General features: G+C 37.5%; 1 protein-coding gene across 5 annotated transcripts in view; it reads left to right on the forward strand.

Moving 5' to 3' along the window:
* Positions 1-27,336, forward strand: part of vari (MAGUK p55 subfamily member vari) — a 182,647-nt gene that overhangs the window by 98,512 nt on the left and 56,799 nt on the right. For 3 of the 5 annotated variants that reach the window (XM_090387721.1, XM_090387719.1, XM_090387720.1), the window contains exon 3: positions 17,186-17,307. In XM_090387721.1, the coding sequence (XP_090243847.1) occupies positions 17,186-17,307 (122 nt within the window). Of the gene's footprint in view, positions 1-10,117; positions 10,402-17,185; positions 17,308-27,336 lie in introns of those variants that run through there. The other 2 variants (XM_090387718.1, XM_090387722.1) reach the window with 1 other exon arrangement.

Genomic DNA, 27,336 nt, shown 5'->3' on the forward strand with positions numbered 1-27,336 from the left:
TCATTTTTGTGTGCGGAGGGCTTCTTCTTAGCACGACGAGCTACAAGTCCATTTTTGAAGAGGCGTCTTCTGACTGTTACTGCACTTGCTACCACTCCTGTATGTTCTCCCCATTCTCTTTTCAGCTCAGACGAAAAAGCTTTACGGTTTTTAAGGCATAAGCGCTTCAAAACGCGGTCCTGTTTTGGTGTAGAGACTCGTTTGCATCTGGTTCCTTTTTTCCTATCAGCAGAACCAGTATTCTTGAGGTTGGAAAGAAATCTACTCACTATCGACTGATTACAAGACACTCTATAAGCAATATGACGGGAAGAATATCCTTCCTCACGTAAAGCAACAAAGCACTTTTTCTTCGTGGCGTCAACTGCACGTAACTCGCCATCCTGACACAAGCAAGGAATGACTGCAGCTCTTGCAGAGCGTGATTATATAGCTGAAAAGTAACAGCTGATGCAATATTACGTCATCGCCTACGCGTGTCAATCTTATCTGATGCAATCTGTAAGAAATATTGCCCTATACCTACGTTATTCGGATGACAATTACAATTTTAAGGGGTGTTGCACTTTCTTTGAACAGAACACCAGTGTATTTTTATTTATTATTTATTTTTTCTTTATTGGTGTACACTTTTGGTCTTGGCTACCAGTAAAAATTTTTGCCAAGGCCTAATGTGGTTTCCTATGAATGGATAGATCTGCCCGGGGAGAGTGGATACACTCAAATCACAGACCAACTGTGCGATCCAGCCAAATATAGTTGGTTTGCCTGTTGCTGAATAAACCTGAGTTCTGAATACTGTACTGTCGAATACATGGGTGCATATTAGAGACAAATCTGTAACTTCTTCCTCGCTAACGGGTGGATAAACACTTTTTGTGGTGATTAAATGTTCATCCTGACTATTTTATTTGCATCATGGTACGCCTAAAAGAATACTTTTAACCTCTACACGCCCATGGCTAGAACATGTGGAATTTGGGAGGAGGTCGAATATCTTCGAAAGTTCTATGGAAGTTGATGACTCTGTTTGGGCGGAGTGTTCACGTTTACTTGTTTAACCCCCCCCCCCCTCCTATGTTTGAAAAGGTCTTCAGAGTCAAGTTAAAGCAAGGTAGATGTTGAGATCTTATGATATTTAAGGAAAAATCAATCGCATAAATGTTCTGAAGAATTACTTCGCTCATAGATCACGGATATACAAGAACACATACGTTTCGTTCCTTAAGGTCTGTTATTCTTTGATGAATGGATTTTTTTTGCATATTCTGCGAAAGTACTGTACAAACACTAAACTAGTAGCGCTGTTTTGAAGGCTGGAGATTGTCAAATAAAGGGCATTAACAGGAGAGTGTTGGAACATCTTCATTCAGGGTCGTCGTTGCCCTATCTCAGGCAGAGCGAGTTGGGTTTGTCCCTTGAATTATACTGATTTTTCAGCCTGCACAACGTGCAAATCGGCACGTGAACACACACTTGTTATGCTCTTAGATGTTGGTGTGCCGTAAAACCAACAACAACACTGTTGGATTCTGTTGTACGGCACACCAACAGCTTAGAGCATAACAAGTGTATGTGTGTTCACGTGCCGATTTACACGTTGTACAGGCTGAAAAATCAGTATAATTCAAGGGACAAACCCAACTCGATCTGCCTGAGATAGGGCACTCCACCTTAAAATCTCGTCCTCTGTCTAAACCTTGGTTTTCCAATAAATGTGTCCGTGCGTCAGGCGTCAGTATATCGTATTTGTATAAATGCATATTCTATGATAGTTTTGCTAACTGCAAAACGATAATAGAATACATATTTAGGATCGTTTTTGCAGTTAGCGGGATGAGAAACCCGACTTTCCAAGAGGGAGGAAAAACCACAATACCCTTGCCACGAATTGGATTCCCGTCATAATGGGAATCTAATATGGTGTTGATTAAAAACATCTATAGCTGGTGACAGAGTCGAATCCAGGATTTTTCGATGTGGTGTGTAGGACCAGCGGTCCTAATCACTGTAATAGTTTGTTGCTCGTACCATTCCACTTCATCTTCCTTTTTCACATAAGCATCTTCACTCTTAATTAGCCTTCGCGAGTAGTAGTGTTTATAATCACCGTCCTCCAACACCATGTAGAAAAAACCTGAATTCAAATCCCGTTAATGACCCAAGGAATTTTTATTTATTTATTATTATTATTTTTTGCAATGTGGCTGAGTTAGTTGGCCTCAGGCGAGGATTTTTTGTGCAGCAAAACAGCAAACCAACTTAGTGTTTTCGATAGCAAGGTTCTCCCTTTCCTCCCGGAAACTCAGGGGGGAGGGTGTTTAGTACAACAAAACAGGCAAATCGATCAGATAACACACTTATAGACATATAAGTTAGTTCTTGGGTAACCCTAATATCACAGCACAGTTAATTTTTCTTTGTCGCCAAACTTTGGCGCATATATATATATATATAAACATAATATAATTTAAAGAGAATGGGCCTGTGGTACTGATTTCCATGGTTTAGAAGAAGAAGAGAATACAGCAGAGCCATAATATAATTGATTGGACACAGCCAGTATTCTTGATCTTTTTCTTACAAACAACCTTTCCAAGTACACGGTCGAGGTGAGGCACCGCAAGGCAACTCAGATCACAACTTATTGATGGTCTCTTCTCCAATGGAGGAGTCTTTCTTTCATGGACATTCTCAGCCTCATGTTTGGTATTACAAGAATGTAAAATGGGATGATCTGCGAGATTTATAATCCTCTTTTTCTTGCTGGGATTGCTATTTTTAAATCTTCTGATATTATTCTTGTAGGGATTAAATCCTTTATTCCACACTCCACCTTAAAAATCTCGTCCTCTGTCTGTCTAAACCTTGGTTTTCCAATAAATGTGCCCATGCTCTTCAATATAAGAATGTTGCATATCGCACTTTGCTTGCATTCAAATCTCCAGATTCATTTTCTGTCTACGCCAAGTTCAGCAATTGTAAAGCAATTATTAATCAATCCAAACTAGATTTTGAGCAGGCATTGTGAGAGGTTTTATTTTCTGACAAAACAGTATTTGCCTGCTTTACAAAATAATATTAAAAAAAAAAAAAAAAAAAAGGCGGGGGTTACTGTGTATACAGTGTTTTTTTAAATATTTTTGTGTTTGTGGTATAACGCTGATAACAAATAACATGCTGTAAATTTGCATGTTATTTCTAATTAAAATGGGATTTTGTAGAATTATGTTTTTGACAGATGTTTTAGTTGGCCTGACAAGGCTGCCAGAGAAGGCTTCTTGGAGAAGGAAAACCGCTTCTTCTATTTTCTTATGATCAATTACTTTTTCAGTGGAAGCGCCTATTGTCTTCACCATGTCCGTCTGTAACAACTCGATTCCTAGTGGACGGATTTTCATGAAATGTTAATTTTAGTTATTTTTAGAAAATTTTGTGGAACCATTCCTAGAATTTTATTGTTTGAATAAAATGATTGAATTCTATTTGAATCATAGTTTTCGGGTCCATGTTTTTTCAATAGGCCCTTCAAACTTCGTAAGCCGTAGGCACAATGCCTGAAGTGCTTAATGGAAAAGACGGCTCTGATCTAGTCGATACACTTTCTCCATAACTGATATTAATTCAGTTAATAATTCAGTTTTCACAGTCATGTTTGAACTCAGATGCGAAAAATTATTGTTGTTTTGATTTTGTGCCAAGGCAATTTTAGTCACAACTTACGAAGAGTCAGAGTATTTTGTGTGATGTGTTTGCTAGGTGATAAACCTGAGTCCTGGGAGGTAACTGTGCACCATCTCCTGATTACATAAATGATGTTGGAACATTGAAATTGTTAACACTCCTCTTGTTGCATACTGCACCCGAATAGAAACTTTTTTTAATATCTTTTTAATATCTAAATCGAATTTTAGGTTATTTTATAGAAAAACTTTTTGGAAAGATGCTTCTGATATTAGGCAATTTGAAGAGTTTTTGTCTTTGCATTTTTGACACTTTGCCAAGTTTTTTTTTATTTTATTTTTACTTTTAGTACCAGTAAACAATTAAGGAAATTGGCCTGTTTATGGCTACCTTGAATTCTGGCCGATCGATGTTGTTGCACAAAAACAAAATATTTTGCTTGGTAAGTCAAGCTGAAGTTTGTCATTGAGCCGTGTTTTTCCTTCCTGTGTATGATTTGGTTGCTGCATTAAGCCATCGCGTTAACAGAGGTCACGTGAAATCAGGTTTTGAGGCGTACTCCGCGGCACAATACTGTTTATGTTCGAAATTGTTACTGCCATATGTACGTGTTCGTATATTAATTTAGTTCATATGCATGTAGTGATAATTTGTTTAAGAGTATATCTTACTCGCCGAACTGTCAGCGAGAACGTTGTTTTCCATCAGTTAAGAAAAAAATAAAAAAATTGCACAATTATGCAAGGCAGTTTTTAAGTGGCGGTCTGATGCAAAAATAACTTTAAAGAAACAAACAAAATGCAAAGGTGAAACTACAAATCTGTACCTCCCCCAGATACTCGAACGGGACCGTTTGATGTTTTTAATCAACACCATATTGAATCAATCGTCGGGTCCTCTGAATTTTTGCGCCTGTACTCAGAGACAGATCCGGTCGTATTGTATTTTCACCACTGTTGGCAGGACCCCCTATCAAGGCATCGCAAGCTTGGATGCAAACAGCAGATGTCACCGCTTATTATATGAAAAGGGAACAGTAAAACTACTTATGATTTGCTGCCCCATGTGATCGTCTGGATGTAGTGCCCTTCATCGTGGGCCATAGTTGTATGGCCCTGACTTCGGATTCTCAAAACCAATCGATTATTTTTTATTTTATTTTTACTGAATTGTATTGCAGTGAAGAATTAAATGAAGTACTCCTTTCTTCACCCATTTTCTTAGCTTTGCTGAGAAGAAAAAGAAGAAGATCAAATAACGCTGTATAATAATGGCGTGTATTCTTTTGTTAATTTTCTGGATGAAATACCCAAGTTTCTGGGAAATAAAATCATGTAACTCTCAGCGTCGACCTAGTTGATAAATGGTCCTCTGAATAGTTGATAACAGTTCCTCTAGTGCAGACAGTTTTCGAATCTGGGAGGGGAGGCTGTTTTTTGTTGCAGGGTTTTAGGCGCATCAGCGATCCAAACCATATTGCGCTCTATATTATGCCTGTAAATTGCTTTTGTTCTGTCGATCTGCATGTTTGCTGGACGAAAAAAAACCGTCTCAGTTTCCGGGAGAAAAAACCATGCTACCCTTGCCTGAAACCAATTAACTCAGCCATGTTGTGAAAAAAGACCCATAAAAATTCCTCGTGCCATCGACAGGATTCGAACCTAGGTATTTTCCACGCGGTGTGGGGAGGACAGCGATTCTACCAACTGTGCTACCGCGAGTTCGGGTAAGGTCTCACCTATAGGTTAACGGGACTATAGCTCCCCCAATCAAAATAATGTGTATTTTTTTTACTGCTATATGACTTTAACTATAAATTCTATCATGATCAAAACGTAATGATTCCTCAGAAAACTGCTTTAGCTCTCTCCTTTAGAAAATCCTGATTCGAACTCAGACCTTTCCATACTCAGAAGACTTGAAGCGGTGCCAGTGCCTTCTTCTTTTTTTCAGTTTTTTTAACATCTTACCAACGTGGAAACAATATATTTTTTTTTGATCATACACTGACATAAGATGAAATTAAATGGAAGTCCGTACCCTGAAAACGATTCTGCAAGTGATTACAAATCGACTTGTTTGGAATTTTTAACTTCCTTATGAAACAGAAAATATAAACAAAATAGGATTTACTGAAGAAGAGCACGACTAACAGTTATTGAATGGGATTACCTTTTTTTTTTTTTTTTTTTTTTTTTAGGTAAAATGCATTTGATTTTCTAGTTTTCTATAGCTTCTGTTTTCGTATATAAAATATATTAATCGTACCCGATTTGGATTTTTGTGATTCATAGTTTACTTGAACTGAAAATGAAATTGCGGATCTTTTTGGGCACTGTTCTAGAAAAAGCTAAGAGGGAGTGAAAATTACATCACCCTGGCTTTTATTGATAGGGATCCGGATTTATCTCGATTTTTCTTCTCGTCACTCAAGATTTTTTGGCCTCCCTAGTTGACTGAAATATTGTATCAGATAATATATATCTACTAGCTGTTTTATTTTTATTTTTATTTTATTTTACCTTTCTTCTTGATTTGAATCTAAAATACTAACTATATTTGGTAAGTCACTGTATTGTTTTTACTTTCTTCTCTTGGAGGTGCGGGGGGGGGAAGAATAAGTATGTAATTTAAAATTTTATATGTTTATTTAGCGTTATAAAAATAAATAAGCATTCTTAACAAGTTTTTGAACTGTTAGAAATGTCGCGGCATATTAATAAAATTTAACTCTGTTATTATTGATGGTACTTCAACTCCATTTACTGTTTTGCAAGGTGTTCCTCAAGGCTCACCATTGGGTCCGCTCTTTATTGTTTATACTAATGATCTATCAACATATTTCAGTCCGTTGATGTTGATGGCAACTCTATGCAGATGATATTAAACTTTACAAAGTTATTTGTTTTTCAACTGACAGCGATGAACTCCAGTTCTGTCTTGATTACCTCTCACTCAAGCTCAATAAAAATAACTTGTTTCTAAACCAGTTAAAATGTAAATTATATCTCTTTCGTTCGAATCGTGCAGTTATACCCTCTGTCCTTACTGATTACTACATTGGAAACTAATTGCAAGTACTGATACGTTCAAGGACTTAGGTGTCCTGTTTCGAACTGATCTTCATCCCCCTTCCCACGTTGACCACGTAATACCTCAGACTTCTAAACTTCTTGGATTAATCAAGCGTTCTTCCTCTATTTTCAAGAGTGGCAAAGTTATAATTCTTCTCTGCAAGCAGCTTATACACCACTGAGCCAAAACATTATGACTACCTACCTAATATGATGTTGGTCCTCCATGTGCAGCCAAAACAGCTCGTACCCGGCGAGGTATGGCCGCTACAAGATTTCTAAATGTGTCTTGTGGTACCAACACGTAACCAGCAGATCCTTTAACTCCTGTAAGGTCCGTGGTTGAGACGCCGCAGATCGGAGTTGCTGTTCCAACACAAATCACAGATGCTCGATGGGATTCATGTCTGAGGAATTTGGAGGCCAGGGCAATACCTGGAAATCTTCCTCATGTTCCGCAAACCAGTCTCGAACAATCCTGGTAGTGTGGCGTGGCGCATTATCCTGCTGAAAGACGGCACCGCCAGAGGGGAAGACCGTTGCCATGAAAAGGTATACCTGGTCAGCAATGATGTTTAGGTAGGTGGTAGACGTCAGAGTTCCCAGCACATGGATAGCTGGACCCAGGGTATCACAGCAGAACATCTTCCAGAGCATGACACCAGCTTGTTTTCGTTCCACTGTGCATCCAGGCACCATCACTTTCCCAGGTAAACGACGCACACGTACCCGGCCGTCCACATGGTGCACAGGAAACGTGATTCATCAGACCAGACGACCTTCTTCCAATCACTCAAGGTCCAGTTTCGATGCTCGCGTGCCCATCGTAGGCGCTGTCGCTGGTGAACCGTGGTTAGCACGGGTATTCGGAGCAGCCCCATTTTCAGCAGGGTTCAATGTACTGTGTGTTGTGACACATTACCCGTCACCAGCTTTCCAATTACTGGCGAGTTGCACCACAGTAGCCCTTCTATTGCCACGTACCATCTGGGAGAGCCTTCGCTCACCTCGAGCATCGATGAGCCATGGTCATCCAACACCTCGCCGGCGGTTCGTGGGTTTTCCCTCCTCGGACCACTTTCGGTAGGTGCTAACCATGGCTGACTGTAAGCATCCCACCAGCCATGCCGTTTCGGATATGCTCTGACTCAGTCTTCTGGCCATTACAATTTGACCTTTGTCAAACTCGCTTAAGTCCGCTTCCTTTCCCATCTGAAGAACAAGAGTAACACTGATTAACAGAGCTCAGTATCAGGTGTTTTTTATACCGTGTCCGACCCGCGCTGTAGTTCACCTGCAGTTTCTTCAATTTGCACAACGACTCGCTGGTCATAATGTTTTGGCTCATCGGTGTACTTTCCATTTTTGATTATTGTGATATTATTTGGTCCCCACAACAGGAATATCTTTCTCACAGACTTGAGAGAATTCAAATTAAATTCATTAAATTCTTATGCTATCGAAATCGCCTTGCCTTTCACCGTCGCAATTACGGAGCTCTCTGTGGGTTGCTTTAGAATCGTTCATCTTCACTGTAGACGACAACTCCATGGCTGTCTTTTTGTGTACAATATAATGAACTCTGTTATCAGTTCTCCATCTCTTCTTGAACAAATACCTTTCACTGTACCCCGTTTGAATTCTCGTTATAAAATCAATTTCTCACTGCCTTCGTACTCAACACTTAGTTGGAAGTCCTCTGTTTCATTTCCTTTAGGTATTGAATAATTACACATTGATTTTACACTTAATTAATCCTCTATGTACATTGGTGTGCAAAATTTAAGGACCAGTCATTTAAGGAAACAACACCAACACAAAACGGTACAGACGGATTTTATTCAAAAATGGCAACATAGCACTGGCTGCCATGATACAGATGCATCACTGCCAAAGATGGAACAAAGGGAAGAGGTGGTCCTCAGTAGGAGATATGGCCACCCGTAATGTCGATGCAGGCTTTGCACCACCTGTACATACAGTAGTTAGAACAATGTTGTTGATAAGTTCTTGCGGTAACATCGTCCATTCCTGTGTCAGCGCCATCTTCAGCTGGTGGGTGTGGACGTGCCACTTAGCATCTCCCCACAGCGTCCCATACGTGTTCGATGGGATTTAGATCGGTCGGGGGGGACGGGAGGCTAATCCATACGAACAATGTCCTCACTTTCCAAAAGCATATCAACAACTGTAGTGCAATGGGGTATGGCGTTATCATCTATAAACACGAACTCGGGGCCAAATCACCTCGAACAGACGCACATGGGGAAGGATTACCTCAGTACAGTAGCGTGCACCGGTTACAGTATCGCCTTCCAGTATCTGGAGTTGTGTACGTCCATCCAAGATAACGCCTCCCTAGACGAGAACACCTCGACCGCCATATCGATCCCTTTCAGTGATCTTTGCGGGGTGATACCGTGTGCCAACCTCTCGCCAGATTATCTGACGTTCAGAATCGCTGCTGAGACTGAATCTACTATCATCAGTAAAGAGTATGTTAAGTAAAGATTTTGGGGTTGTAACCTTTAGAGATAGTGTTGGTCCTTAAGTTTTGCACACCAGTGTATAAGAATTGGCTCTAAACAGGACTCTGTTTTCTTAATCTAAATTTTGTATATATTTTAATTCTAGTTTTGTATTAATTATGTAACTCTCAGCGTTCTCACCATTATTTATTGTCTGTGTGTGAGAAATTTGTTTATACATAAATAAATAAATAATTTATTTATTTAAATTGACTGTATTATTTATGGCTGTGACGTAGCGGGAGCAAGCATTTTAATTGGTTGTTTTTCGTACATTTTGAAAGCTTTTAAGGAAAGGGGAATGCGAAGGGGGGGGGATTTTTAATTTTGAAATTTATATGCTTATTTAGCATTTAGAATAAATAAATATTCTTGACAAGTTTTTTTTTTTTTTTAAATATCCTGGCATATTAATAAAATTGAACTGTGTTTTGATTTATGGCAGTGACGTTGCCATAGCAAGCAGTTTAATTGGTTGTTTTTCGTACGAATTTTTGAAAGCTTTCAAGGAAAGGGGAAGGCAAATGGAAGGAATGCTGGCCTCGCCTTTCTCTAGTTTCCCCCTGCTAGTAGAGATTTGGCTCCAGGTGTTCTTTTAAAGGCCACATATAATGAAACCCGTGCATCATAGGTCGCAGTGTGCCGACACCGCAAATAGCGGCGGCTTGCGAAGACATCGTGTCGTCATTGGTAGCGACTGAGCGTTACGTAACACTTTGGTTCAAATGGTCAAAACACGGAGTTTTTAAATTACCGTGCTTGTTATCCATCCGAGCTTTTGGCACTGTGCCCGCTTTGCGCGTCATTTTGTCGCCATAATGCATCGAATCGCACAGGTAATGTTCCGCTTTGTTCAGCTTACCTTGTGTGTCACAGCGTAGCGTCCGTAGGTTTACAGCAGTACCCTCTTGCGGAGGACGCTTGTGGCTGACGGCCAACGGTCTGTTGAGGTCTTTTGCCTTTGGCATTGTGTTGTCTCGTGGTGTTGACTGCGGCGTTGTTTGGTGTGGGTGAGTGGATGAGAGCAATGGTGATCTGTGGCAGCAAACACAACGATGAAGACAACAGGAGACTATTGAGAAGTATGGAACAACTGAACGATCAGAAGCAAGGCAGTAAGTTCTCAACTTGTTTTTCTTTTTTAAGTATTTCTTTCCCTCCTTTTTCTGGGGTGTGGTCTTTAAGAACTTTGAAAACCAAAGTGCATCTGGTTGATTGTTGATATCGATGTTGTCTGCCGTACTCGTGGTTATCGAAAATAACACCGATTTACTTTTCTGTCCGTAGTTTGCCGCTCCTAGTTTATTTCAGGAACATGATTACAACCATGCTTTCCCCACAATGTGCGTGCATTGGTGTTTAAAACAAGCATGACTGGTGTTTGTTCACCAGTGGCATATAAAAGGCAAGGTTGTGTATAGCAGGTGTCCTCAAGCCGCAGGCCTTTTGAGGCTCCTTCTGGAGGGGGGGGGGAGCTGCTTCATGGTTACTAACCTTTGTGAATTGTGGGGAAATTATAGCGGTAATTTAATTTAATGTTGTAGTTTCTGCTGTCAATTCGAATCCTTATTTCATAGAAATAAAAGAAATTGTAGAGTGGATCTTGTAGAGGTTGGAAGTTTATGTGAATTTAAAGCACAGTAGGGGATGGTGACTCGTTTTGTGTGTGGTGTTTCAGAATTTGTGCAAAAAGTTCTGAGATGTATTCTAGGGCTAGGTTTTTAAAACTTTTTGTGGCCCCAGAATTGTTTTGCAAATCTGAATCTTCCATGAAACCCTAGATTTTTATAAACTGGTAAATAACAGTAATACATGTGTACAAATGAAATAAAAAATCAGTGATAAAAAATTATTGAAATATTTGAAGAACCTTAGGGTTCCATAGGACACACTTTGAAAATTACTGCTCTAAATGAGTCTAAATCTTCGTTATATCTTAATCTGTTTTAAAATACTGCCAACAGTGGCATAGCTACCATGGTAGCATAACTACCCATTCGGGCCCCTACTTAATTAATTTTCATTAATTAAGTAGGGGCCCGAAAAAGGGTAGTTATGCTACTGACTGCCAATATATCCCAGAAACCTCTGTCCTTATTTTTTTCTTTCCTCTCATTTAAAATCACATAGAATCCCAACAACCCTTCACAGAACCCATTTTAAAAGCTTATGTTCTAGGGAACAATGTAGGAAAAAAGTCACATAAATATGTGAATAGTTCTAAACAGTTATTGAATTTTTTAATATAGCAATGGAGTTTTTAATTTATTATTGCTATACACAACATCATTTATAGAAAAAAAGTAATGCCAAGTCTTTCTGATGCTTACAAAGAAAAATTATTTTCATACCCTTTTGAGGCAATTCCACCAATCAGTCTATTTAAAATCTCTTATTTATTGAAAGATGTTAATATTTTAGTGAAATTCTTTTTTAATTTTTTGCAATGTAGTCATGGCAACTTATTCTAGAATTTTGATTGTTGTTATAGAAGGATTTAGGAGCATCAGTGACTAAGGCCATATTGCTCCATGTATATTGTCTTTAAATTGCCTGTGTTCTTAAGTCAATTTTCTGTTTGCTGGACAAAAACCCAAGTTTCTGGGAGAAAAAAACCATGCTACCTTCACCTGAGACCGACTTACTCAGCCACGTTGTCAAAAAGGCCCATAAAAATTTCTCCTGTGCCAACGGGACTCAAACTCAGGTCTTTTCCACCTTATGTGGGGAGGACAGCAATCTTACTGTCCTCCCCGCATTTTGATTAGCATTGACTTCAGCTGAAGAGCAAAATGTTTTCCAGTTTATACAAAAAAAAAGCCCACATGTGCCCTTTGGGTTTGGGGGTGCTGATTTCATGTTTGTCTAGTCTGAAGTCACCCCCCCCCCCTGGATAGCACAAAGTATTACAATGTGATGATGAGACAAATAATTGCAGTGGTGGCTTCTAGCTGTTGCAAGAAGCCACCATTGCAATGTTGCCATCAAGTTCAGAACCAAAGACAAACAAAACAAAAGACACAAAAATGGTGAGTTATGGATGTAATTTTCATAAAATGCACCTGCCTGTACATAACAGTCACTTATGTTACTTTAAAACAAAAAATAAATAAAATAAAATAATAAAAATACAAACCAAGAAGTCAAGTTATTTAAAGTACTGCAAAAAAACAACACAAATCAAAATCACATACAAAACAAAATCAAAAGTGTTTATAAGAATGTAATGTTTAATACAGGCAAAGAATTAACTACACTCACAAAACTTTATTAAAAATCAGTGTTTATATGACATAATTCTGAATGAACCAGAAAATATCTTGAATCATCTGTGTGTGATATCCAGTTGGCTTATTTTGGACCAAGGTGTTGTCATAACTGATATTTTTAGATCACCTGAATAATTATTTAGATGTTATTGGAGTGAACACATCCATACAGTAAAAGAAAATACCAGGTCAGAATTGTACAAAGAAGTAAGTTGAGCGAATCATAAACAACTACTTTTTAATGGGTTGATAATCATATTCCCATCCTTTGTCAGATTGCATAAAAATAATTTTTTACGTTGCTCAAGGTTTTTGTAAGATTTTGAGTTTGCATCATTTATCTGGTTTAATGTAAAAGATATATACGTGAGCATTTAATTACTTTGGGGACAGGAAACTGTTCACATTTCATTTACTTTTCTGGCTGTTAAAAGTTGCTATATGCAATATATTCTTTTTTGTTTAAAAGTTAACAAAAAATTGTGTGCCTTTAATTTTATATTAGTTTTTTATAAACTATATGAATAACATATATGGATGGCAGCACGTGTAGATTGTAATTTTTTTTTTTTTTTTTACAAAAGGTTTTTTTAAATTCATTGCAAATGGCCTATGCCATTTGCAATGAATTTAAATAAAAAAAAAAAAGAAAAAGAAATTACCAGAAGTATCGGGACACTAACAAATGTGCACAAATTTTGCAAAGTATTGGTTATATAAATATTGTATTAAAAAAACTGTCATGTGAGGCCCATCTGAGAATTACATCATCTACTCGTGTATTATAATCTATAAATTGCATGTTCTTTGGTCAATTTGCCTGTTTTGTTTTCTGTATTTATAAATGATATTGATGACGGTATATCAGGCTTAATGTCCAAGTTTGCAGATGATACGAAGGTTAGCATTGTTGTTAATGACACTAATGACAGTACACTGCTGCAACTGAATCTAGAAAAGTTGAGAAAATGGGCTGAGGGGTGGCAAATGGAGTTTAACATTGACAAATGTTAAGTACTACATATGGGAAGCAGTAATCCCAGAGTAACGTATCAACTCTGTGGTACCACACTGACAGTGGTAGAGAATGAAAAGGACCTGGGGGTAATTGTGCAGGCAGATATGAAGTTTTCTGAGCAGTGCAGATGGTCTGCAAGAGTAGCTCGGGGTGTCTTGTCAATGATATACAGGAATTTTTCTAGCAGGGATAAGGAGGCGATTATCCCCTTGTATAAGGCAATGGTCAGGCCACACCTTGAGTACTGTATACAGGTCTGAAGGCCTCATTTTAAGAAGGATGTAGAGCTGTTGGAACGAGTACAGAGAAGGGTAACAAGATTAGTGAATGGAACAAAGGGTTGCTCTTACGAAGAAAGGCTTAAGTTTTGCAAATTACAATGTCTGGGACTAGGCACCTGCGAGGTGATCTGATTGAGGTGTATAAAGCCTTGAATGGTTTGAGCATGCTCAATGCAGATGGGATTCTTTCTCTTGCTCAGAATAATCGCCTGATAGGGCATAAATTCAAATTGAGGAAAGATGGTTGTAGGATAGATGTGCGGAAGTTTACCTTTAGCCAGCGGGTGGTTGATTGCTGGAACAAACTTCCATTAGTTAGTTAGTTAGTTAATTAGTTTTTAGGAGCATTAGCAACTAAGGCCATATTGCTCCGGGGATATGCGGTGGTCATTCCTTGACCTTTCCGCATCCTCCGTATTTGGTGGTGACGGGCTTAAACCCCGGTCTAATCAAGAAGCGTGTGCTACGCACTGCTGCTCCTTCCCACCTGGCACAAACTTCCATCTGTCGTTGTAGAAGTTGATAGCTTAAGTAGATTCAAGGCAGAACTTGACAAACATTTGGACTGAGTGGATTGGTGAAATAAGGGTTTTTTTTTTTTTTTTTTGGCTGATGCTATATAAGCTTGCTTTCTTGCATCATGTGCCTTTGCTAATGCTAATTTCAGAACTTCTCAACGTTCAGAAGATCTCTATCTGGAACTCCATATACTTGGCAGTTCAAAATGTCAAGATTGAACATACATTAGGAGACCATATATTTTTACCAGAAAAGCTCTCTGAAAAGTTGATTGTTTTGATATGCAAAACTGCATCTGAAGTCTATGGAGGATATAGGATCAGCTTTTAGTGCACATATTTTATGTATAGTATTGCATCAACAGAGTTTCCGCAGAAACTCTGTTGATGCAATACAATCCACTAACCATTTGTCTGAGAAATTATTGCACAGCAGTTGGCACAGTAGCATCATGTTTTCTCAGGAGTGATAAATCTTGATAGTCATTGTTTTTAGGAAATTGAAGAGCTTAGGTTTGATACCAACTCAGAAAATGTTGCAAAAGTCACTACACAGTTTTGACTATGAAACATAATGGTGGCAGCGTCATAAAGCTTGAAATATTTCAACATAAATATTGTAATAATCTAAATATATTTCTTGACTAAAAGAGTATGAAATGGCTGTTTAAGCGTGGGTAATGCTTAAACTTAAACCATAATTTTTACTACCCAGGTAGTATGCATGCATCATTTTATTATATTTCATATTGTGAATACCCTCACAACAAGTTGCCTAGGTATTGCACTACTTCGAATAAGTAACACTTCTCTGCTAGAGAAGACTACCATATTGTGGAGTTATACTTCATAACTGGATTGTCACTATTGCAACAGGGTACCTGCCCACCCACCGATGATGAAGCCAACCAGCTTTGAAACGGTGCCATCTGGGTGGTGGTGGTGCCTATCTGAGAATAAGTAACAGTAGTCTTCTCTACCAGAGAAACATTACTTATTCGAAGTAGTGCAATACCTAAGCAACTCGTTGTGAAGGTATTAACAATATGAGATATAATAAAACAATGCATGCATACTAGGCGCCTCCGTAGCCAGGTGGGAAGGAGCAGCAATGCGTAGCACACGCTTCTTGATTAGACCGGGGTTCGAACCCGTCACCAGCAAATACGGAGGATGCGGAAAGGTCAGGGAATGACCACCGCATATCCCGGAGCAATATGGCCTTAGTTGCTAATGCTCCTAAAAACCAAATAACAACAGCATGCATACTACCTGGGTAGTATGCATACATTGTTTTGCACTGGGTAGTAGAAATGATGGAGATGCATTACCCATGCTTAAACAACCTTTTCAGTTTTGTAATAATTTGAAAACTCTCTGCATCTTGATTCATCCAAGCATATATTTCTGCAGTGTTTACTACTTTGTTGCATCTGATGTAAATGCCCTTGTGGGTAGTATAGTTGGTAGAATCACCATCCTCTCCACACTGGGTGGAAAAGATCTGAGTTCAAGACCCATTGATGATATGAAGAATTTTTATGGGCCTTTTTCACAACGTGGCTGATTTAGTTGCTCTCAGCCTGGGGTAGCATGTTTTTCATACAACAAACAGGAAATCAACCTCAGAACACACAGTTTATAGACAGTGTACACAGAGCAATATGGCCTTAGTTGCTGATACCCGTAAAACCCTATTACTACTAATGTAAATTTTTCTGTGTTTTTTTTTTTTTTTTTTTTTTGGCAATAAAGGATTTATATATATATATATATATATATATAAAATTTTCTGAATGTTTAATTGGAAGTTTTTCTTTATATACTGCTTGGCTACTCACCTAGACTTAGTACAGTATTCACAAATCATCATATGTTTGCTAGTAGTGGCCACTCGTCATATAATAGAATGCCAATAAATCTTGAAAAAGTCATTATGATGGCAACCCGAGTCTAAGAGAAATAGTAGATTCACCTTTCAGAAGTGCTATTTGTATAAAACAATATTAGCAGTTTTTGTTGATTGTGGATAATGGTGCAATCTCTTTGATAATTAGTCCATACCTTGGTAATAAAAAGTTTTTCTCCATCACTGAGGTAACCAAAGTGTTTCTAAGATGGAAATTGAATGCAGAGGTGCATACAATTTTGAAATTAAAATAATGGTGGCAGGCTGGAACTGTTTTTTCATGGTATGGTGGGCAAATTTTTTATGTGCATGTGTGTGACAGGTATTGTTCAGAAGTGTTATTGTGAATCCTGAATAATACCAGTTTTTTTAGACAGCATAAAACCTTACTTTTTTCAAAAGGACAGTGTTCCCTGTTGGGGGGCAGATTAGTGTGACTGATGAAATTGTTCCTTCACAAAAGAGTTCATAATCTGAGGCAAATTGAATACTTTGGGATTGGAAAGATATGCAAATAACTCATTCGTGGAGGTCAGCAGCACTTGCCTTTTGGAGAAATAGCGAAATATGTCTTGTCATAAATTAGTGAAAAGTTTTACAAAGACTGCATTCAGTATTACAGACCAGAGTCTGTAATACTGAATGCAGTCTTTGTAGAACTGATTAAAATCTGATCTGTAAATGCATGTCTTTTTTTTTTTTTTGCGTGTGTGTGTATCTTAGTACTTTTGGTAACACATTTATGTATGCTAATGTTTTTTAACAGGCACTCAAAAGCATTTATTTATAATCAAAACACTTTATTAATTTAATTTTGAAAATAAATTGATTTTATTAAATATGAAAAAAATATATATTTTTTACACATTGAAATAATGCTTGAATTCCATTCTAATCATTTCAGCTGCCTTGCAGCATGTGCGGGATAACATAGAGGACTTGAATGGCAGACTTGGTGCCAGGGACACAGATCTGATCTTTTTAAAAGGACTAATGGAATCTCCAGTAATGAGTTCACTAATCAAGGTGAGACTTTATAATATTTGTATTGACTAACTGTTATTAATAAACCTAAAATAAATACATTTACACTGTTCATTCCAAGTAGAATACAAAATTCCTATCATTCTGCTGAAGAGATTGGTTATTAGATTGCAAGCAGTTTTACACACACACACACACACACACACAGTTTAGGATTTTTTCATAATTGGTTTACATTATTTTTTACATTTATTTTAAAAAAGGTTATTGTTTTTTTATTAAATGGTTAATATGTTAATCTGTAAACTCTATTCCTGGTTATGAGTGTTTTCATTTATGGTAATGCTATAAGCCTGGTTATGAACTTTCTCATTTTGTAAATATTTTTGCTTCATAATCACTTCACTTTTTTTTTTTTTATTTCCTTTTTTATTCTTGTTGCAAATAATTAAAAAAAAAGTGCATATATATGCATTCAAATCTCCTAAATATGGCAGTGCATTTTCTGTGGCTGTAGTCAGTAAAATGAATGAATCCATCAAACCACCTTGAGAATTTGGAAATTTAATTCTCAGAATGGCCCTTTTTTCAAAGAAGGGTGTAACAGCCATTTGGTGTGCAGGGCAAAGAGTATCAAGAGAGGGGAACAGATCTGGTGGGAAGAGTGGTCCTGATGAGGTTTTTTTTTCTCTGGGGTTCATCCAGGTCCTAATACTCTGGTGTTATTCCTGGCTTCCATCATCTGCATTATTCTGATGTTGTACCAAATCATATATTTCATTACTTCTTTAGAAGAGTAAGAGATTACATCAGTTAGTCACCTCAACCTGAGCCTTGTTGCTCTGTGTTTTTACTAATTGCTTCTTTAGGAAATTGAGTGATTTTTCCTATGTTAGAATAAGTTAGTATTTAATTAAAATAAAGAAATTGCATATCTCTGATTTCTTTATTTAAATAATTGCTTTAAAATTATTTAAGTAAAGGAAAAAATAAATGAAATTATTTAAAGGAAAAGGATACAAATTTTTCCCTTAAATTTAGTTTTTATGTCACTAAACATAAATACAATTAATATTAACATAATTTGAGTCAAAGAATTTTAGGGTCATGCAAGTTTGTCATTTTGTAGCTGTCATGCATATCCAATATGAGATAGGAGGGGTAGTTCAGTGTACTATAAAAGTATAATATGTTATAACCTTGGTGATATTCCTTATTCCTGGCCTCCATCATCTGCATTTTTGATGTTGCACTGAATCCTATATTGCAATACTTCTTTGCTTTAATTCGTATGCATTTATTTTCATAACAATAACAAACTGGAATTGTAACATAATGCAATATTGATGAGCATGGATTCTGATGATAGTGGTGGACAGTTGTATCACATGCTTATAGTTATTGAAATTATTAGTATGATTTGAAAATTTTCATTCTTTACACAAACCAAATAGAGATTGGATAAATAAATAGCGATTTGAGTTACCTAAGTGACGGCTAATGTGCAGGCTCCTTTGATTTTCATGAGAGAGTTCCAAAAGTGATATGATTTATAGTTTTACAGAAAGTTTACTTAATTTCCGAATTTCAGTGAAACTCGTTACGTTTTTCAGATATGATCTGCTCAGATTTGTCAATATGGGCGTAAAGCTGTCTGTGGCTTTGCTCATAATTAACTTCTTACAAAGTAGACAAAGTAAAATTACAAAGTAAAATTAACTTCTCATGTACAAAGTAGAGCATATAATCCGCTTGAATCAATGTGTTTAGTATATGCTGTAGTTTTGGTTTAATTATTATTTTTTTTTATTAGACAGTAGCTGTCTTTTCCTCTTTCTTTATATACTTTTTATATACTTATATACTTCTTTAATTTTGCTAAAATATTTTAGATTAATTCTCCTAATTATTTGCTCTTGGAGAGGCAGTTGAGGATAGAAGCGTATTCTTCTTCTTTCCATATAATGCCCTGCAGATCATTCAATGTGTGTTATATATATATATATATATATATATATATATATATTTTTTTTTTTTTTTTTTTCTGTGAAAATGTGTGAGTAGAGTTGCATAGCTGTCAGTGCTGTGGAATTTTTATGAAAAATCCATCTTTTTCACAAAAAAAACAAAAAAAATCAGTAAAACTACAACTTCACCATTAAATTCTTAATTTTTAAAACTTTTTTATTTTATTGTTTATTTGTAATTGATGAATTGGCTGTTAAGGTGCTAGTCTGCATTGTATAAAGTATGTTGAATGCACAAAATGATATTATATATATCACAGAGTGTAAATTAAAAAAAAGAAAGAAAAGAAAAAGTAAACTGCAGCCATTATCAATCCACTGAAAGATGGAAACCTCCAACAATTCATGTCAAGGGAAAGGGCCATAATCTGCCATGCTGGTCCAGTGCGGATTGGCAGATTGACCTATTTAGCAGTCAGGGACTTGAATCTCGGTCTACTCAAAGAGTGTATGCTACTGCACTCCCACTCCTGACCACTCGGCTATGGAGGTCATTGAGTGTAAATTATACTTTGTTAAATGTAAGCTGTTTTCACTGCATGTGTGTGTGCGTGCTTCCATGAATACAAAGTTCGATTTAACAATGCTTTTCAGTAAGATACCACAGAAATATAATGTAGTGATGAAGATGGCATATAAGATTTTTCACAAATCATAAAACCTGGAAAAATAACACATTTGCTTATGTATTGTATGTAAAAGAGAAAATGTGGTGTAATCTGACATTTGCAAGTAAATGAGCATTAGAACAATGTGCAGTACCTAGAAAGAAATGTGAAAATAGATGTAACATTTTTAAATTAAGATGATAATTGGTGTCTTACATACTTATTCTTACCAATTGTCATGGAATGTAATCATCCTCTGAGCTGTGCTAATCATGTAGGTTTGCTCTTTAGAAATATGTTTTCTGATAATGAAATGATAAAAAATATGGATGTGGAAGGATAATAAGCAGGCATTTTTAATGAAATTGGGCAGGGAGGCAGAGAAGTGTTAATTCCTTTGAAAAATCTTGCATTTTTGATGCCATAGATGGCTGTAATCAAAGTGATTCCAAGTGGTATTGTGGTGGTGGCCTCTCCTTAAAAAAAACTTCAAGTTGAAAGCATTTTGCTTCTAGTGCCAGTATTGGAAGCAACTGTACAGGTTACAATATTCTGCATCTTCTGACTAACCTGAAAGCATGCTAGATTTCTTTAGAAAAACTGTCTGACACTTGATGTTGATAATGCACCTGTTATGGTACGCTTAAAAACTAAAGTAGCAAAGGTATTAAAAGAGAAGACTGAGCACTTGGTGCTAATTAGGCTGTCCTTGTCATTTGATTATTTTGTGTGTTGGAAAGTGGGATACATGCCTTCCTGTGAAAGTAATTTGAATATTTGGTGGAAATTTACTACTATTTAGCAAGAAGTTCTAAAAAAAAAAGATTGAAGCAGTTTCAATTAATGCATGCCACTCAAGTGAAAAATATTTTGAAAAATGTATGTGTACACCTTGGCTGTCTTTTGATTATCCCCTGGCCTTAGTCTACCATGAAGGGAAATTGTATGTGTGCATTTTCCTGTGTACATTATAATAAAGGTTTATAAATGTTTTACTAGAACTGTCATAACAAGTCTGTTTAAAGAAGTGGTGAGAAGAGCATTTTTCAAAGTTATCAAATTGGAATACACATATCACTAGTGGGCAGCACTAACTTCTGTTCAAATTCAGTTCACAATCCAAAGGAAATTTTGAAAAAGACAAATTAATGAACTAATTTAAAAAATTTCATCAAGGAAAAGAACTTCTGAACCACAAACTTCTGGGACAAGCAATTCCTAACCAATTTTAGCAAGTCAATAGCTTTAAGCAGATCATCACTCATACAGAATATTTGCTCATGTTCCTCTCTAATGGTTTGAATAAAATATTTTGCTTATTCCTGTTAAATGTTTGAAAATTTGAGTATAGCTCTTTAGTGAAATGCGCTTCACATCTGTTTATTGAAGAACACTATATGTAAATTTGTGTGACCAGTAAAAGGGTTGAACAGTTCTACTCTCAAGGTCATGGGGAGTCAAAAACAAGAGAAGAGAAGATTCTGCTCTTTTGTTCAGCTAGGAAGTACTTTATTGCTTCATGTGAACATGGTGCATAAGTTTCCATTGAAAAATAATGTCCTTGTAAATACCAATGTAGCGTAAATCTCATTAATTAGTGCACATCATAAGATGTTTTTTGTGTGTGTGAAGAAAACTCATATCATATTTTGCATATATCTTGACAGGTTTGTATATAAGATGTTTATATACAAATCTTTAATAAAAGGAATGTATACACATTCCTTTTATTAAAGATTTACTAATTTATTAAAAATTTATCTCTTTTTACACCCTTCTCTCTCTCTCTCTCTCTCTCTCTCTCACATGAAAAAGGTCCCAGAAATAATAAAAAATAAAGTACTTTTAGAAAATAACTTAAAAATTGAATTCCTCTCATTTTATGATGATATTTAATTTTTCCATTTAGTATGACACTGATTGCCCTCCATGGCAGTACAGTGATTTTACTACTTGTTACTCATTTGGAGAGATCTCGGTTCAAATTGTGTTGCAGACCAGAGGAATTCTTAACAGTCTTTTCAATTAGAGCTGTACTTCACTGGTCTTAAATAGAGGGACTAAGCTTCCCTTGTGATTCAGTCTGGATTTTTTGTAGCCTGTGAACACACATAAACATAACATAACATAGTCCAATATAGCCTGGCATTAGCATTAGTAAAGGCATATGATGCAAGAAGGCAAGCTTATACAGCATCAGTCAAAAAAAAAAAAAATACAAAACAAAAAACAAACCCCTTCCCTTAAAGGCAAATTTCCACACATATATTTTACAACTGTTTTTCCTCAATTTGAATTTATCTCCCCTCAGGCAATTAATCTGGGCAAGAGGAAGAATCTCATCAGCATTGAGCTTGCTCAAACCATTCAAGGCCTTATACACCTCAGTCAGATCACCTTGCAGGTGTCTAGTCTCCAGACACTGCAATTTGCAGAACTTTAGACTTCCTTCGTAAGAGCAGCCCTTTGTTCCATTTACCAATCTCATTGCCCTTCTCTGTACTCATTCCAGCAGCTCAATATCTTTCCTAAAATGAGGCCTCCAGACCTGTATACAGTACTAAAGGTGGTGCCTGACAATTGCCTTATACAAGGGGATAATCACCTCCTTATCCCTGCTAGAAAAATTCCTGTATATCATTGAAAAGACACAATGAGCTACTCTTGCAGTCTGTCTGCACTGCTCAGAAAACATATCTGATTGCACAATTACCCCCAGGTCTTTTTCATTCTCTACCACCCTGAGTGTAGTACCACACAATTAATACATTTCTCTGGGGTTACTCCTACCCATATGCGTACTTTGCATTTGTTAATGTTAAACTTCAGTTGCCACCTCTCAGCCCATCTGTTCAACTTTTCTAGATCCTGTTGCAGTAGTGTACTGTCATTAGTGTTATTATTGGTGCCTCTGTAGCCAGGTGGACAGGAGCAGCAGTGCGTAGCACACGCTTCTTGATTAGACCGGGGTTCGAGCCCGTCACCACCAAATACGGAGGATAGAGGATAAAGATCAGGGAATGACCACTGCATATCCCCAGAGCAATATGGCCTTAGTTGCTAATGCTCCTAAAAACCAAATGACAGTATCAATTAGTGTTATTAACAATCCTGCCAACCTTCGTATCATTTGCAAACTTGGACATTAAGCCTGATATAACTTATCAATACCATTAATAAATACAGAAAACAACAATGGGGCCAATGCCGAATGCCGGGGATTCCACTAATAATATTAGTCCATGAAGAGCAGTGTTCATTGATTACCACGATCTATCTTATCCCACCAAATCATCCCTTTATCCATAGCAGTAATTTGCCCTTAATGCCATACTGCTCCAATTTGTACAATAGCCTTCCATGTGCAACAGAATCAAAAGCTTTCCTAAAAATCAAAGTATATGATATCAAAATTATTTTTTGCATCCTGTTCATTTGTGTCCATATCATAGTATCCAATCAAATCGGTTAAACAAGTGTTCCCCTTGACAAACCCATGCTATGTCTGAACTGTAACTGCAGTCTTGTCTAGATGATCCTGCACTGCTTCTTTAACCAGTGCCTCCATTAAAGAAGTTAAACTAACAGGTGTGTAATTACTTGTGTCACCCTTTGATCCTCCTTTGGGAATTGGGGTCACATTTGCACATCTCCAGTCCAAGGAATTAAGCCAACCCATAGCCATAATTATGTGAACTTCCTTGGACTCAAGGGTCCAAGGAAGCTCATATAATTATGGCTATGGATTTGCTTACTTCCTTTGCTGCCTACTTTTAATATAACTGGATAGATCCCATCCACCCCAGGTGCCTTTCTTATGTTTAACTTGAACAATTTCTCCTCCACTTTGCTCTCAGTTTATTACAAAATCATTTATTTTGTAATAAACTCCCTGCCAGAATTTGATGAATTTCTGGCATTCCCCTCCCTGCATAACTCCACATGTGTGAATGTGGATGCAAAATACTCATTCAGTTTGTCAGCTACCTCAGTTGGTTCATCAACAATCGAACATTCAATGTCATGTGGACCAATCTGATTCATCCCCTTCCTTCTAGAGTTTACATAAGTAAAGAAGTCTTTTCTGTTTTTCTTTGCATCCTTTGCCAAAGATTTCTCATAATCTGCATTCACCTGCCTAACCTCCTTTGTGACTTGATTATAGACCAGCTGATATCTACCATAGGCTTCTGTGTCACCTGATAATTTATATGTATCCCATGCATTTTTCTTCTCTGCCATGACCCTCGTTAGTTCATCTGAGAGTCATTTAGTCCTGAACCTTGAACAATATTTTTTAGTTGGTACGAAAAGCCTAGTAGCTTACAAGATTAATTCTTTTAATTATCCTGTTTAGAATTTGCTGTTGGTAATATCATCAGTTGGTCCCACCGTATAGAATTTAAAAACTGTCTCGGACCACCGCAGTCACCTTTACGAAAGCAAATACCCTTCCCTTTACCCTGATGGTAGTTACATCTTTGAGTAAATCTCACATCATCACACTGTGATCACTGTCACCTAGTGATTCCTTTATCTGCAAATTCTTAATTCATGAAGAATCATACTAATAATCAGATCAAGAGTATTACACCCTCTGGTTGCCTCTCAAACATGCTGCTGTAGAATACAATCATCCAGTAAATCGACAAAAGCCTTGCTAGTATGCAAGTGACCAACCGAGAAGTTACAGTCAATTTTTCGTAAGCTAAAATCCCCCATTATAAGACAATTTGATTTACTGGCCCAATGTTTCTCTGTACAGTTGTTAATTATACTCATCAGAGTCATTAGGCTTATAACACAATCTTGCTCTCAGTTTTGCTTTCCTAGTGCTTATGTCACACTAAACTGACTCAATATTGCACTGTCCACTCATGTCTACTGGATGCACTTCCTTAGATTTTATGTGTTTTTTAACTAATTTATCTTAGTTCAGTGTTCTCAAATTCTCCTCCCTTCCTATCCCGTCCTGTCTGTCCTTTCTGTACACATTGTACTTCCCAAATTCCAATTCTGCATTTCTTATGTCTGTGTGATACCATATCTCTGATATCCCAACAATATCTGCCTTTGATGCTTTGACCAGAACCTCAAATTCATCAAATTTATTTATTAAACTCCTAGCATTGGTGTACACACAATTATACATTCACCTGTTCTTATTCTTATCTACTCTATAAAACAGCCCATGTATTTACTTGTAGTGCTATGACTCCCAGCAGTTCCTGAAATCCCCAGCACCTTGTTTTCCAGGCTGCTGCTCTTTCCAATAGAAGCAGTGCAAGATTCGCTTTCACCTTTGCCAGTGGCTACTGTTAATCTATTAGCATTAGCATTAGTAGAGGCATATGATGCAAGAGGCGCCTCCGTAGCCAGGTGGGAAGGAGCAGCAGTGTGTAGCACACGCTTCTTGATTACACCGGGGTTCGAGCCCATCACCACCAAATACAGAGGATGCGAAAAGGTCAGGGAATGACCACCGCATATTCCTGGAGCAATATGGCCTTAGTTGGTAATGCTCCTAAAAACCAAATAACAACAACAACATATGATGCAAGAAAGAAGCTTATGCATCATCAGCAAAAAAAAAAAACACACTCTGATTTTACCCCTTCGTTCATTCCAAATACCTGTCCAGCTCAGCCAACAAAAGATGGAAGTCTGTTCCACCAGTCCACTACCCGCTGACTAAAGACAAACTTCGGCACATCTATCCTACAACTGTCTTTCCTCAATTTGAATTTATGCCCTCTGAGGTGATTATTCTGAACAAGAGAAAGAATCCCATCAGCATTGAGCATGCTCAAACAATTCATGCACCTCAATCAGATCACCTCGCAGGTGCCTAGTCTCCAAACACTGTAATCTGCAACACTTAAGCCTTTCCTCTTAAGAGCAACCCTTTGTTCCATTCACTTATCTTGTTGCCGTTCTCTGTACTCATTCCAACAGCTCTACATCCTTAAAATGAGGTCTCCAGACCTGTATACAGTACTCAAGGTATGGCCTGACCGTTACCTTATTCAAGAGGATAATCACCTCCTTATCCCTTCTAGAAAAATTCCTGTATATCATTGATAAGACACCATGAGCTACTCTTGCAGACTGTCTGCACTGCTCAGAAAACTTTGTCTGCTTGCACAATTACCACCAGGTCCTTTTCATTCTCTACCACTGTCAGTGTAGTACCACAGAGTTGATATATTACTCTGAGGTTACCGCTTCCCATATGTATACTTTATATTTGTCAATATTAAACTTCATTTGCCACCTCTCAGCCCATCTGCTCAATTTTTCTAGATCCTGTTGCAGCAGCATACTTTCATTAGTGTCATTAACAACCGTGCCAACCTTCGTATTGTCTGCAAACTTGGACATTAAGCCTTATATACGATCATCAATGTATGCCTCTATAGCCGAGTGGTCAGGAGCGGGAGTGCAGTAGCACACACTCCTTGAGTTGACCGGGGTTCAAGCCCCTGACTGCTGCATACGGTCGATCTGCCACCCCCGCACTGGACCAGCGTGGCAGATTATGGTCCATTTCCCTCAGCATGAATTGTTGAGGAGGCTTCTATCCTGCAGTGGGTTGATAATGTCTGCATTTTACCTTTACCATCATCAATATCATTTATAAATACAGAAAACAACACTGAACCCTGAGGGACTCCACTAATAACATTAGTCCATGAAGAGCAGTGTCCATTGATTATCGCTCTCTGTCTTCTCCCAATCAACAATCCCTTTATCCATAGCAGCAATTTGCCTCCAATGCTGCACTGCTCCAATTTGTGCAGCAGTCTTCCATGTGCAACATTATCAAAAGCCTTTCTAAGATCCAAATATATGATATCAAAATTATTCCCTGCATCCAGTTGCTTTGTAATAGTATCCAATCAAATTGGGCCGACAAGACGTCCCCTTAACAAAACCATGCTGTGTCCGAGCTATAACTGAAGTGTTTTTTAGATGATCCTGCAGTGTCTCCGCTTTAACCAGTGCCTCCATTAATTTCCCTGGAACAGAAGTTAAACTAACAGGTCTGTAATTACTTGTGTTGCCCTTTGATTCTCCTTTGTGAATTCGGGTCACATTTGCACATCTCCAATCCATGGGTACCTCCCCTGAGTCCAAGAAAGCTCTCATAATTATGGCTAAGGGTTTGCTTACTTCCTTTGCTGCCTCCTTTAATATAACTGGATAGATCCCATCCACCCCAGGTGCCTTTCTTATGTTTATCTTCACAATTTCTCCTCCACTTTCCTCTCAGTTATTACAAAATCATCTAGCTCATTGCCAGAGTTTAGTTCACCTCTGGCTTTCCCCTCCCTGAATAACTCCTCATGTGTGAATGTAGATGCAAAATACTCATTTAGTTTGTTAGCCACCTGAGCAGGATCATCAACAGTTTAACCATCGATATTCCATGGACC

Source organism: Mastigoproctus giganteus, chromosome 13 (genome assembly GCF_048544385.1).
Source record: "Mastigoproctus giganteus isolate SK-2022 chromosome 13, ASM4854438v1, whole genome shotgun sequence".
Lineage (NCBI taxonomy): Eukaryota > Metazoa > Arthropoda > Arachnida > Uropygi > Thelyphonidae > Mastigoproctus > Mastigoproctus giganteus.